Raw genomic sequence first — 15090 nt, forward strand, 5'->3', positions numbered from 1 at the left:
GCCTAGTTCTTTTAGGGCCTAGGACAGAATAAAGCCACACGGCATGGAACATTTGGCAGGGGCAAATGTGTTTTCTTTGTGGCAATGAAGAAGTAGAGAGAGGGGAGAGGAAAGGAAAGGGGAAGGAAAGAGGGAAGGAGAATGGGAGTGAATCCCAGTATATCTTGAAGGGCATTCTCTAAAGGACCTACTTTTTCCAAGTTGGTCCTATTTCCTGAGGTTGCTATCAACTCCTAGTAATGACATCCAGTAGATACCAAGCCTTGAATAAATGAGTTCTTGGAGAGAAATTTAGGATGAAGACCACAACTAGAAGTGAAGTTAAACATCAAGAACAGCTGGGTGGTGGTGGCACATGCCTTTAATCCCAGCACTTGGGAGGCAGAGGCAGGCAGATTTCTGAGTTTAAGGCCAGCCTGGTCTACAGAGTGAGTTCCAGGACAGCCAGAGCTACACAGGGAAACCCTGTCTCAGAAAAAAAAAAAATCAAGGAGAAAAATATTTGTTTCCCTGGAATTTGGGAAATGACAAAACCATGAGTGCTATGAATAATAGTGTTTCTAAAATTAGGGAAAATAGGTACATGACTTAGGTAGTAGAGCACACCATTATATGAATTACTGGTAAAAAGGCCTTTACTTCCTGGGCTGGTTCTGTCTGATTATCATGGAGTCATTAATGTTAACAGGGAAGACATTCCTTAAAGGAGGAATGTAAAATATGTACATTATACAAACAAACCTTATGCCCAAGGCAGCCATGGATGCTCATGGAGGCCCATGTCTGCTGGCCCTGTCCCAGGAGCAAGAACCATGTCCCCACCAAGGCTATGCCGGACCTAGCAATTTTGCAAGCAAGTGATAAAAAGGACAAAAGTAAAGACAGGTGAGGAATTTAATGTAGACATGTGGAAACAGGAATGCTATCTTATACAATGTAGTCAAGGATCTCTGGCAAGATAGCATCTAAACAGGGACCTCCAACACATGAGCAAATTAATATAAATAGAACAATCTGGTATGGCGTTTTAGTTACTTTTTGTAGCTGCGATAAAACAGGATGACCAAAAGCAACTTAAGGAAGAGCTTATTTTGGCTTTATAGTGGGGATAGCTTGGCAGCAGGTGGCAGGAAGCTGGACAATCGCATCTCTGCCAGCACAAGGGAATTAGAAAACTGAAGTGGGCAGAGGCTGCAAACATGATAAGCCCACCTGTGATGTACAAGGAGGCTCCACGTCCTAAAGATTCCACACCCTCCCCAACAGGGCCAACTAGGAAACAAGTATTCACATACCTGAGCCTATAAGGAAACATTTCTCATCTAAACTACTACAGACATTAGCAGCAAACAGTATTAATGTAATGAGGAAACATTGCTTCCCCAAACTGCTATATACACTAGCAGCAAAGGTGAACAAGCTTAATGAAATCAAGCAACAGCAAAAACCCATAAAGGGAACTGGAGACAAGACTGGATGAAGAGAACAACAGGCCTTCTAGGCAGTTCTTACACCTACATGGTGATTCCTCAATGCGTACAAGGTGACAGGGCCAGTTTTATGAAGCTGTGAGCAGGATGTTATTAATATTTAGTATGTGCAGTCATATATAAGGACTCTTGGTTATCAGTGTCCCTTAGTTTCTGTAACAAGATTATTGCTTAAAAACAAACTATACCATTCTGCAGACCATAAATCTGAAATGGGTGTCACTGGACAAGAATGGATAGAAGACAGCTGATTTAGCTGTATTTTCTAGAGCTCACCTTAAGAGTTCTCTTACACATTCAAAGCCATTAAAGCAGTGTGTTCAAAGTTCCCTTGAATTCTTGTTCTTTCTTCCACTTTACAGGATACCTGGTGAGCTGGCATGGTATAGCTCAGAAGGGAAAGGCGCTTGCTGCCAAGCCTGACAACTTGAGTTCAATCCTAAGGACCCACATGCTCAAAGAGAGAACAGAATCACACTGCACTATGGCACAGAATCACATACTGCACTATGTACACAAACTCAAACACAAATGAATAAATGAAATAAAAAATTTTCTAGGAGTCCTGATGTTAGATTAGGCCCTCCCTAATGATCATCTCAGACAATCTTACTTTAAGGGAAACTGGTTAGCAATTATTGCTGTATATAACAACATATTTATACAAGTTCCAAATAAATAAGAGTTAAATAAAACTCTTGGGAGGAGTGTACTTAACTCTGTTTACCAGAGTGTTTGACTTGATTTAAAAGTGTCTGGCAGTGACGTGTAGGGACCCCTTACTATCCATCTTTTTAGGATGTTAATTTCTATCTGTCTGTGCCCTGCTCTTTTCTCTTCTCCTCACATCTTCGAACAATGTGGTACACTGCATTTTCTTCCTCCTGTAGGGCCTGGCTTATAATAAAAGTGAAGGAGTCAACATCCCTATTCATGCCCATCTCTTGGGCTACATCTCCTTGGGAAAGCCTCTCCATGGGTTTGTATTCCTTAGCTGCTTTTAAAGACGCATGCGTGGGTGGCCATCAAAAGAGCTTGCCTTGTTCTTTTATTTCTCTAGGTTCCCTTGCTCTCTCCCATTACATTTAACAGCTCTCAGACACAAGCTGCATGGTAGACTCTGCTTCCTGAGCCTGCTGCCCTTTCCAGCTCTTACTTTTTAAATTTACTCAGAAAGTATTGCCTCCATCATTGTTGGGCAGGGATCTGCTGCTGTCAGCACCCAGCATTCCAGACTTGTCACAGTGTAAAAAGCTGTGCTTCAACATGCTTGGGGAGCATTCTCCCCCCACAGTTTATCATATGTTTTTCTTGGGATGAGTGGATTTAGTGACTGAGGGCTCTGGAGCTTGTCTTCACAAAGTTTATGTAAGAGCAAATATTCTATTATTCATCTGGTATGAGAAGAACATTCTTTCTCTCTCATATGGTGATGCCAGCAATACTCTGCTCTCCATATTGCCTGAATCATGATGGAGGGTAGTATAAAAATGGTCAATTTGAAAATTACTTGAAAAATCCTCAAGTGTGAATCTATTTATACATAGGATAGCTGATTTACCATTTTTATAGATACAGAATCTTTACAGCTTAAAATCTCATCATTAAGGAACTAGCTAACTGGTAATCATAGTACTATGAAATACTGTCCTACAGTTAAAAAGAACCTCCACATTAAAATGCATTCCTATGTAAAACTCTCAAGTCACTCATTTAATAGCTGTAGTTTCTGGAGAGATAAGCTAATACCTGGGGGGCAAGGAAATATGTTTCTAGTTTATTAATTCATCCTAGAGGAATGGCCTGACATCTGTGAAGTAGAAAAATTTCCTTAGAGACTCAGTTGTGTCATGTGATTTTTTTCTGGAAGCTGTCTTATGAGAGGATGTTGTGCTGAGGCAGACAAGTGAGAGCATGTTTTGCTGAGAATAGATATGTGATGTTTTTCTGGAAGCTGTCTTATGAAAGGGCATGTGTTGTTTTGCTGGAGCACACTTGAGAGGACACGTGATGTTTGGAAAGGGTATATATATATATGTATATATATATATACACACACACACCCCAAAAGACAGTGGACAACACTCTGGCATTGGTTTGCCTTGCTGATCTTTCTTAGGCTTTGCTGACACTGGTCTTCAATGACTACGCTCTGGCATTCATTCACCTTGTTTTCTTCACTGATCTTTGCTTGTTGTGACTTCACAGAGAGAAACACCAAAGAACTTCTGATGGTGTTCCAGGTGCATCTTGCTGCTTTAGCAGACTCATGCCGAGATTGATCAGTGGAGCCTTTTGGTTTCTTCTGTTGATTCATGTTTGGTGTTTTGCTAGTGGACTGGACTGCTGACAATGAAGATTGGAATTGCCCCCAAATAACTACTTCTAAACAAGCCTATGCCCCCATTGTCATACTAATCATCTTCCTCCCCTACCTTTGGTTGGTGGGTGATAAGGGAGGTTAAAGGAGTTAAGAACCCTTGTTAAAGTGGGTTTTGAAAAATCTAAGCCTACACATCTCATCATGGAGGATACACACCTCCTGACCAGAAATCTATCCTGAAGAAAACCCCCTCTGGGTTGGTATGCTGGGTCCATAATGTCAGTTCTCTTGGGGAGCATGTACTTGATAATTTAAAACAGAAATAACCCTATTCCCTTTACATTTTATTTTTTTCTTTGGGAGTGGGGACTGTGGAGGAGGGGAACATTAAAGATTCAAATACGTAAGTTGAGTATCACATAAATGCTTCTCTAGAAATCAAGTGTCAATATGTAATATAAAGCACCAAGAACCTCTGATTTAGCATTGGGAGATGAGCTATGAATGGAGGGAATTGGATATATTATATTGTATTATATTATGCTACCGAAGCAACAGGACTAATTATTTCCTGTTGGATATTTGATGATTTTAACATAAAACTTGGTCCTACAAGAGTTTTTGTTTGAGTTTGTTGTTTTTGTTTGTTGCTTTTAGAGATAGAATCTCTCTCTCATCATAGAACGTCTAGGACTGAATTGTGCTTAGTTATAGAATAAGAAGGTATATTTACTTTTTAAAAAACTGTTTTATAAATTAAAGAGGATAGAGGCAGGGAAAAATCCAGTGTTTTGTAAACAGAAAGTCTGCATTTCAAATGAAAAGCCCTTTTGAATTAAAGGACTGATACAACTGCCCTAAAGTGGCTTAAATGGAACAGAGTTCAGGATGAACCCACCAGCCTGGAAGCAGGAGGATGTATTATGTGATCTGATGGGGCCAGCTCCAGGGTGGCGTATTCTTATGTGATCTGATGGGGCCAGCTCCAGGATGGCATATTCTTATGTGATCTGGTGAGGCCAGCTCCAGGATGGCATATTCTTATGTGATCTGATGGGGCCAGCTCCAGGATGGCGTATTCTTATGTGATCTGATGGGGCCAGCTCCAGGATGGCGTATTCTTATGTGATCTGATTGGGGCCAGCTCCACTCCAGGATGGCGTATTATGTGATACTGTGGGACAGCTTCCACTGGCCAAGCAGGATGTAAAAACCATAACTCTGAAGTGTTACTGTAACCACTGGATATGCTCACAAACACACCACAAATCAATAAAAGGGATGCAAAATGAACCACGTTTATTTTCTGCAATAATTTCTGTAAATTACAAAGACAAAAAATGCTAAACTACAGCATATAACTTTCCAATATTTAACCAGAATACTTGTAATAAATATGTGTCCTGACACAAGAAAAAGGCTACACTTTGTCAGGCATCCTACAAAATGTCTCAAGTTTTACACTCTGCAGCATTTCTGTGTGGGGGCACAAGGGGAGGTGGCTTTGTCATTTCTTAAGTCCCGTGGCAAATCCTTTCACATTTCTTTGGGGGCATTTTGAGAAATGCTTAACTATAATCAGACAACTTAAGAAAAGCAGCGCCACCAACCTAAAGCCACTTTTGTTTTGCTGGTATTGATCAAAGACAGATGAACATACCCAATTCAGCCAAGTGGCCTCAGAGCCAAGGCAGCCCTGCTGTTGATGGGCCCTGTCAGGGTGGACCTCTACTTTTAGTAACACACCAAAAGTTATTTCATTTATCTCCCTCATGATCGGGGCCATAAGAGAAGCTGCAAGCAAGTCGAACCTTTTTAACTTGAAAGTAAGGTCAACAGGCATATTTCCCCCGAGATTTTTGCTATGCACCACGTTGCCGTGTTGGGACTTTTACTTTCAACATGGAGAAGCTGACTGAAAATGACAGTCCTTTCAGGAATCATTCATGGGTGCTAGAGTTTGGGATGTTTACAAATTCAATGGGCAAAAGGAGGATTTACTGCATTCAGAAGTAGACTACAGAAAGTCCTGGGGGTTCTGGTGTCAGCTCAAACTGAGTTTGGAATATATAACTACCCTCTGAAAACTTTTGAGGAAAAAGTTACATTTTTAAGAAGTCTTATGTATGTTTATCTAAAAATAATGTTAATATAATCTAATCTCACTTAGGGCTTTCGCTATGAAAACATCTTTAAAAGCCAATAAAAATATCATAGAGGAAAAAAAACCCACTTTTTAAAAAATTGAGGTTAAGAACCATGAGGCATGTCTTTTGGCTGTAAACACACAGTTTACTGTCCTTTGTTGAAATACAAATATCTGAACTTCCTGAGCATCGTGGAAAGTTTTCTAGGCAAGTTTGCATAGAAATTTTGCAATATGTTGATTTACTTAACTTTAAAGGAGAGTTCACTCTTGGTTTAACACTTTGTATTTTTAGTTAATAGCGCTCATCAAACAACAAGACCATAAGCAGGGTGGTGAGACTTAAGGCAGCTGTGGGGACGGGGGGATGCGTTGGAGGGAGTTTTTAAATCCACAGGAGAAAGGGTCTTAAGCACTCACTTTAGTTTGGTTAGAAATTAAATCATGTTTGGGCTCTCCTGTGCTGAATGGCACATACCAAAGGTAGGGATCCAGGACCATTCATTGCATGGAGGATTCAGCAGATGACTCAGTAAAGCCACTCAGATGCTAAGGTACCAAGGAAGGTAGACCAGATCTTTGGGCATGGCTGATCCCAGTTCTAAATTCTGAAGAGAGAGCAGGGTCTTTCACCTCTGCTGGTCTGGAGTACCTATGCAGTTCTGAAGAGGACATCTTCTCTTGGGACTAGCCCCCAGAAACCTCTGGAAAAGAAGCTATGCTAGGTCACAGTGCATACCACGGATAAGAACAATGGCAGTGGTCAGTGACAACCCCAGATCTAACACAAAGAGAGGCAACAAGGGGCAGTGTTCTGCCAAAGAATCTGCTTTACTTCTTCTGAGACTGGTTTTTACACATGGTGAGGATCTGCTTCAAGACTTTCTGGACATCTTCATCCATTTGGCCCTAGGGAATCCACACAGGAGACATGCATCAGAATATTGCCTACTTCATGGCCCCTTCTCCCCTGGGGAACAGAGGTGGCTGAGGCAAATTATCCCTCCCAAATGTTCACAAGAATGTCAGTGTTGTCCAGTCTCTCATTTCCACGATAAGTCAAGGAGGGTTCCCTGTTTTTCTTTTGGGGGATGGCTGAGTCTACTGAAATCTGCAGTCTTAGTTGTGAATGTGAGCCTAGCCAGGAGAGAAGCTAAGCACGGTAGGGCTAAGGGCTCTGAGGATACTGGGATCACGACTAAAGGAGGCCTGGGTCTTTTCGATAGGGAAAGGCACAGACATCTTTCAAAACGACAATATTCCCTCTCAACACACACTGAATCTACCATCAGTAGCAAGGCACAGGCTGTTGACACAAAGTCTGAGATAAGCAAACAGCATTTGAGGCTTTTCTCAATGACAACACTCTCCTTTAATTCTAGTTCATTCTGCTGGGCTGATGGCACTTTGGACAACATCTGCTGCCTCATTATTGTTACTATTATTATTATTTGAGACAGGGTTGCATGTAACCCAAGCTGGTCTCAAACGCACAATATAGCAGAGGATGGCATTGAACTCCTGGCCCTGTGGCCTTTACCGCCTAGTTTCTGGGATGACAGATGTGTGCTACCATCTGCTTGATGAGGCTACCATATTGCTACAGGATATCACTGGGATTACCATACCTGAACAGCATATAGAAGATGCATTCTGTAAACTGATACAACCTCCTGATGTTGTTTCTTACATTCCTAGAAAGAGATAACTTGACATTATTCATGAGCTCGGTGGTGGGGTGAGTCTTTAAAGAAGAGAGGATGAAAATCTGTCGCTTAGGTGCTACAGATCTGCTCCTGTACGCCAGCACAGGAAGCTTCTAGATGTGTTAAATTCACGAGCTTGTGTGTCGCTAGTTATTTTGGTATGTCAATGTTAGAAGAATAGTTATAGAGAAAGTACTTATTACTTTCACACACACACACACACACACACACACACACACACACACACACACGCAGAGATCCCCACTGTAAGTGAATGTTGTAAGAAAATAAATGACAGGCAAAATGAAATTATTTCAGAGCTGCTGAGATATGGGCAAACTTCATTATAGAGATTTTAAGAGCTTTTTGTAACTTGCAACTTTACAATTAGCAAATACCTGTTCACTTAGTTACAAATAAAAATCTATTCATTGAAATGAATAGGAGATACATAGGCTGGGTAGTCCCAAAGGAGTTTAGCTGTTTAGTTATCTGTGCCAAGGACAGACACAGGGAACGGTCACAATCTCAATGTCCTTCCCTATCTTGATTTCCCCTTCCTAGCTGTAAACACCCATCTCATTCCAATGACTCCTAGAAAGCTTACTGGCGTTTCTCTAGCTTTCTCTCACCAACAAGTCCTGAATGCATTCCTCAGTGGAGTCTTTTGGTCATGGCCAGCTAAGCTGGTGTGAAGTTTGCTCCCCCTCCCTTATCCCCCACCCCCCAGCAGATGGAGAACACTCACAGCCAGCTGGCTCTGTAGCTGCTTGACCTGCTGCTGTAGCATTTCCAGTTGCTGGCTCTGCCTCTTAGATGAACTTGTGGAGTAGGAGAGTTGCGAGAGGCTGTTCAGGGCCTCCTTCAGCTTCAGAACTTCCCTGGTCATTTCATTTATCTGTCGAGAAGGAAGGACTGAATTAATGGGCTAGCAATGTGTCTGTACAAGAATATTCTGGCTCCATATTTCTACACCTCCAACACTAGTCATTTCTTTGAGTCTCTGTTCCAATTCCTTTTTTATTTTCAAATCCATGAAAAATAAAGCATAACAAATTCAGACAAACCAGTAAGGACCTTGACGTTGGTGCCCTTCGGATAAAGCTACAAAAGTGATTTTGGTGACAGACAGACACACACAGGGCTTCTGAGTATCTGCACATGTTGCTACCAACAAATTCCGTAAATGTTTAGTACAGCAAAATCTAAACGGCCTTAGACTTAGCACCAGAAAGCCACCAGAGAGGGGAGCGTTCGCCAACCTTTTCATCTTTATCCTCCTCCCGCTTCGACGAGGTCTCAGAGCATTTTTTAATACCGTCCAGTTCTTCCTGAGCCCGCTGGAATTTCTGCACAAGCTCAGTTACTTCCTGCTCTTTGGATTTCAAGAGAGTCTGGATGTTTTCCTTTTCCCTTTTCGCCTGTGAGACCTCACTTCGAATGTGGGCGACCTCAGAATGGGCTTTCTCTTTCTCTTTTACTGACTCCTTTAATTTTGTTGCTAATGCATTGACTTCACTCTCGAGGGAGGCCTGGAGCTTTTCATAGGAAGACTTGGGGACCATTGTGTCGCTCATAGCAGCTTTCTCTTCTGCAAGCTGCTTCTCAAGCTTTGTGACTTCTGCTTCCTTGTTTGCAAGGTGCTCTTTGAGGGTGCTTATTTTTTCTTCCATCTCTTTGGCCTTTGTCCGCAGCGTGGTTATCACTTGCAAATGTTCTGTGATGGACACGGAATTCTCTTTGTATTCGTCCACCAGCTGCTTGAGCTGAGTCAACTCGTTCAACACTTTGGAATATTGAGACTTCATCTCGGACAGCGCTTCTTCCGATTTGGCCCTGGACAGGTCTGACACGTGCATCAGCCTCTCATGTTCAGCTTTGTGAATATATTCTGCTGCATCTTCTAGAGATTTCCTCTTCCGGTAATCCTCCAGTTCTGCCTGGGCTTCTCGTAACAGCTGTGACAGCTCGCTCACCTGTTTATTGAGTTCACCAATCATCCTGCTCATGGCCTCTTTCTTATCCCCAGAGTCATCGGGGACTTCCTGTGGCATCTGACTTTTTAGCGTGTCTTTTAGTTTCATGATTTCTTCTTCGGCCTGCTGATATTTCTCAAACAAAAATGCCTTCTCCTTATTCATATTCTCGATAACAGAGCGGTAGGAGCTGTCCATGTCCTCGCACGCCTCTGCAGCTGGCCTAGCTGCTCTGGCCTTTTCCTTCTCCATGAGCTTTGTCTCTAACTCCAGCACTCGCTCCTTATTCCTTTCACTTTCTTCCAGTGCTTTCTGCAGGTCTTGCTTTAGTGTGCCGACGTCTTCATCAGTGACTGGCACCTCTTGAAGATGTGAGTAGCCATCGGTGCTCTCATGGGAGAGGAGACCCAGCTTCATTTGCTTCTGCACGCTCAGGACTTCTTTCATGGCCTCTTCGTACTTGCTCTGAGTTTCTTTGAGCTTCTGACTGAGGTCAGAGCCATTCTCTGAGATCTCTGTGTTGTTCAAGCACAGCAGGTCTGTCCTTTGTAACTGGAGTTCGTCCTGGAGCTGTTTCTTCTCTGCTTCGGAGCTCTCCAATCTCTTCTGCAAATCGTGCAAGCTATCTTGTAGCTGCTGGATTATGACATCACTGTTGGTCGTGGATGTTCCTGCCGGATGCTCGACAGGTGGGGATGATTTGGCGTCGGAGGAAGGGATGTCACTAGCTTTGCCCAGGGACGGGGCCAGGTCAGTCTGGGTGGAATGGAAAGATTGAAAGCTTCGGTTGGCTTCAGCTTCCTTGGGTGATTTGGCCTGGAAAAGAAACGAGGAACATAAGAACACTAAGGAGTGGCAAGGTGCGTGAACAACTGGAACACGACAGACAGCCTGACATTTAGGCATTCAAGGGCAGTGCCATAGTTCTGCATGTGTTCTCCCAGATCTTGAAAACACATGGTCTGTTGCATGAGAGCCAGATTTACAGTATAAGCTGATTTGGTGTTCTATTTGGACAGGTCCTTTCTGTATTTTTAAAACATTGGGATTGTTTGATCTGTAAAACTTCTGATTCAAAATTTTCCCATGTTTGTCATAGCATTTCAATTGTCCAAAGTAGGACATAGTTCTTTTTCATCAGGTTCTTAAGACAATTAGAGATCTAATTAGAGAACTAAATCAATGGCTATTATTCCATACATTAAAAGTTTAAAGTATAAAATTTCAGTGTGTAAATGTCTGTCTAAGCAAGGAGGTAAGTTGAAGGATAGGGATGCAGAGGGGGAGGGAAAGATGTGTAACCAAAGCTAAAGATACATGAAAAGTCCATATCATTATAAAAACCTATTACTTATTAATTATATTATAATTATATTATAACTAAGTATATTATATTTTATACATTACATATTATAATTAAATAACTTATATAAGCTTATTAGAAGTTATAATAAAAAAATAAAAGATTTGCATAGAGGTACTCTCCATGAATGGATAATGCTCCTGCCAGAAGCCATGGTTATTAAATGAAAATCCCAGAGGTAGTTGTATGGGATACCTCCCTACGACTTGTCAATCAGAGAAGCCTAAGGCCCCTAGAACAATACAGGTTGTTGACCCCGCTCTTGGTTGCCCACCAGAACTTGACAGCAAGACTCAGTTGCCAAAAGCACTTTAGTTACTGGATAAGGGGAAACCAAACTGGAGCTGAGCCGGAAACTTCCTCCCGACTGGCAAACTTTCTCAACAGAAGGTGCCCTGTAGGCTGATGGGAAAGAAGAGTCATCAACAATGTTACCTATTGGTGAACTGTGTGAGCTACAATCATGACCCTCAGGCAAGATGTTCTGCCTGACACAACAGTGGTATGATACTTCTAAGTGGATTTAGGCCACTCGACAGTACGGAACTCAATACTTGGTCTGTAACCATGGTCAAGAGCCCATGACTCAGGAGGTCACAGACCCAAGAGATAGAAGAAAGCTACTCTTATTGTTTAGTTTCCCTAAATGTTTACAGTCTTAATCCTGTTTATACACACAGATTAGTCACAGATCAGCGCTATGACTAGTCTTCATCAGAGGCGCTTCCAGTTACGGATGGGTGACAGTTCATAAAGAAACCCATCGTGGACACAGTGCAAGGGATAAGTGATGGCGGGCTGACTGCCCAGCCCTACGTGGGGCAGCTGTATCATCTCCATCCATGCTTGGGGCACATCATGGAAGAGGGAAAACTAGAGCCAGATGGGGGAAGCGCAGCAACCACGGCATGGGGAACTCACTGCAGCTGTGATTACATGAACCAGACTGGGCCCATCAACATTTCATTAGGGGTGGGTACGGGCCCACCAGGCCCCATCCCTTCCCGAGGGACCACTGGCTGCTACGGACTGTTGGCGGAGGAGGTGCCGGTTTTTTCCCTTCAGTGGTATAGTCACTGGTGAGTTGCTCTTGTTCCAGTAAATAAGCTCCTAGCCATACTTGCGCAGGAGACTACAATTAAAATCCATGTGTCATACAGAGAAGACACGAAAGTGGGAGGGGGTTTGTTAGGAAGAAGGGCTTCAGCAGGAGGCAGGGGGATGAGAGGGGAACAGGAAGGTGGTGACCAATTATATAAAAATGTGAAACAAACAAAAAACCAAAATGTGACGTATATAAAAATGTAAATATAAAATTTTATAGATGAAAATTATCATACATCAGTTTGCTCATACCATACATATGCTAAATTTTATTTAATAAAGATTTATTTTTATTTGCATTGATGTTTTGCTTGCATGTATGTCTGTGTGAGGGTGCCAGATCCTCTGGAACTGGAGTTTCAGACAGTCATGGGCTGCCATATCCATGCTGAGAATTGAACCTGGGCCCTATGGAAGAGCAGCCAGTATGCCAGCCTCATATAAATGAATTTTATCTACACTCTATATTCAAATTTTATATTTGTCATGGAACTTATCAAACTATATATAATTATACATAATATGCCAATTCCCAGAAATACAATTAGTGAATACCAGTAAACAAATAATCTGAAACCATTTAAAAAATTTTTTAAAGAAACTTATGTGGCCATTTAAAAGAAAGTATACCTAACGGCCCCTGAACAAACCAATACTTTTAAAGTAGTCTGTGCCGATAATAGATTCACCAACCTGCAATTTATCTTGTAACTCCTTATTGTGTAAGGTAAGGGAAGCGACTTTAGCTTGCAACAGGACTAGAAGATCTTGCTGGTCAGCTTCAGAACTTATATCCAATAAGCTGTCAGCGCCTTGGGGATGTAGAGAGAGATTTTAAAAATGAAGATGCTATTCCTGTAACCCCCACCCAGCCAGGCAGAGTGACCACAAGTTTCAGGTGCTGGTGTTTTCCTGCTGTGGAATCGCACTCAGACACGGAGAGCTCACAGTGCACTACCCACCCACTTCGATTCCGGTATCTCGAGTTTTTCACGTCTCTCTGTGCTCCGTGTCCCAGCTTTGAGTCTTTTTAGGCCTGTCTCTATCTGGTTTATTTCTTACCCTGCAGGCTTTAACACTTGGCTTGGGCACACAGCAGGTGACCCTCCCAATCCCCCGCCCCCATTCCCATGAGTCTCTCTGCCTAGTGAAAGGTACCCTGCACAGGAGCACCGGAACAGCCTTCCCAATGCTTATGGAGAGCTCATTTCTTTGGTTCAACTGCTAAAATTATTCTCCCTTCACAAGCTATCTATTGCTGGGGCAGACCTCCTAATGTCTGTCCCAAATTTGCTTTTCCAAGGTTCATGACTTACAAAACCTTCCCTGGATTTCCATTTTCCTCATATTCACAGTTTGTGCTATGCTCTAGAAAGACTTTGAATGCACATTTGATCCTTTCATTGTTCCCTGACCGAGGTCCAGGCATGCATCCTTCAGGATACTGCTCAGGCTCTCCTAAGAAGCATTCACTGACCAGCCTACCATGAAATGATCTTTCCTAATCATATGAGATTTACCATTCTTGGCAAGTCACAATTTTTAAGTGTACCAATTATCATGCCAAAGCAACATCTAAAGGAACACTGAGCAGGGTGCTCGCTGGGACAAGGAGGACCACTGGGTGCTTAGTGACCCAAAGGACTTGCCTCAGAATGTCATGATGCATTTGGAAAGTTTCCTAGGACAAAAAAACCTGTCTACCTGATGAAGCAGTGCGTACTGGCCCAGCTGCGTCATTTCCAGACAACAGCTCCTTTAACAAAGATCACTGGCCACAGGCGACAGACCACACTCTGCACACAGCAGATGGTTCTTTATGATTCTCATTTTTTCCACAGCCATTTAATGCAGAGATGGGACTCTTGCCTTGGATGGTTCCTCAGAGGAAAGCTGTGTCTGATAATAAGCACTATGCTGATGTCTGACATCAGGTGATGCTTTCTGAGTCCCCCTGACATGAAGCCCAGGATGGTGTTCAGTGTCCTGGGAGATGAGCTAATAGAATGGGAGCCCGAGAACAATTCTAAACAACTGAAACTTAAGTTACTTCTACAATATAATAGGTTCTTTTAAAAGGATCCATGGAACATTTATTCAGTTACATTAATTGATAAGATTTGGAAAATTTGATTTTTTTTTTTTTAAATTTATTTACTGTATGAGTACTCTGTTGCATATACACCTGCAGTCCAGAAGAGGGCATTCAGATCCCCTTATAGATGGTTGTGAGCCACCATGTGGTTGCTGGGAACTGAACTCAGGACCTCTGAAAGAACAGCCAGTACTCTAAATGCTGAACCATCTCACGAGCCTCAGAAAATTTAATTTCTAAAGTCCACACATCCATACATTTATAAAATGTACACTGTAAGAAACGGAATGTTGTGGAAAACCTTTCAAATCCTATAGACTCATTTCAGCAGAATTCTAAAGATATATTCTTTGAGACGTGGTAGGTATAGATATCTGCATCTTTAAAATGGGCTCCTCTGTTTCTGCTTTTTGAAAGAGAGTTTTACATATATTATATATATACATATATACATGGCTATATCTGTATATATATATCGGGTATGTTTTAAAGATTTCTTCACATGAGCACAGCTGTTGCAATAAGATGACTGATTGGGAGGTAGAGGCACCGAATGACAGTGAGGCATTTCTCAGTTGATGCAAACATTTTCCTTTAATTTTAAATACTCATTTGTACATTTGCTTTTTTTGGACTTTTTTTTTTAAGCTAAAATGTTTCTTACATTTGTACTTTACTCATTATTTATTGAGATGAGAGAAATGTTATGTCTGACAGGATGTTTATGTTTCTGCATATCTATGAACGCCACATTATTGGTCTCTTGCCTTCAGTACAGGTTTGGGTGGATCTTATCTCCTTTGGACATTTCAAGATAATTCCTAAGTCTTAGAAGCAGATGGGTTTTTGTTGTTGTTTTTAAAATTGGAATAACTAAGGGAAAAATC

General features: G+C 42.0%; 1 protein-coding gene across 6 annotated transcripts in view; it reads right to left on the reverse strand.

Moving 5' to 3' along the window:
• Window positions 1–5095: 5095 nt before the first annotated feature.
• Rai14 (retinoic acid induced 14) overlaps window positions 5096–15090 on the reverse strand; it is a 134843-nt gene continuing 124848 nt past the window's right edge. For 4 of the 6 annotated variants that reach the window (XM_031360358.1, XM_031360359.1, XM_031360356.1 and 1 more), the window contains 5 exons: window positions 12802–12920; window positions 8928–10457; window positions 8414–8563; window positions 7588–7653; window positions 5096–6868 (listed from right to left, as the gene is read on the reverse strand). In XM_031360358.1, the coding sequence (XP_031216218.1) occupies window positions 6791–6868; window positions 7588–7653; window positions 8414–8563; window positions 8928–10457; window positions 12802–12920 (1943 nt within the window). In that variant the 3' untranslated portion in view covers window positions 5096–6790. The remainder of the gene's footprint in view (window positions 6869–7587; window positions 7654–8413; window positions 8564–8927; window positions 10458–12801; window positions 12921–15090) is intronic. The other 2 variants (XM_031360360.1, XM_031360355.1) reach the window with 1 other exon arrangement.

Source organism: Mastomys coucha, unplaced genomic scaffold (genome assembly GCF_008632895.1).
Source record: "Mastomys coucha isolate ucsf_1 unplaced genomic scaffold, UCSF_Mcou_1 pScaffold8, whole genome shotgun sequence".
NCBI lineage: Eukaryota > Metazoa > Chordata > Mammalia > Rodentia > Muridae > Mastomys > Mastomys coucha.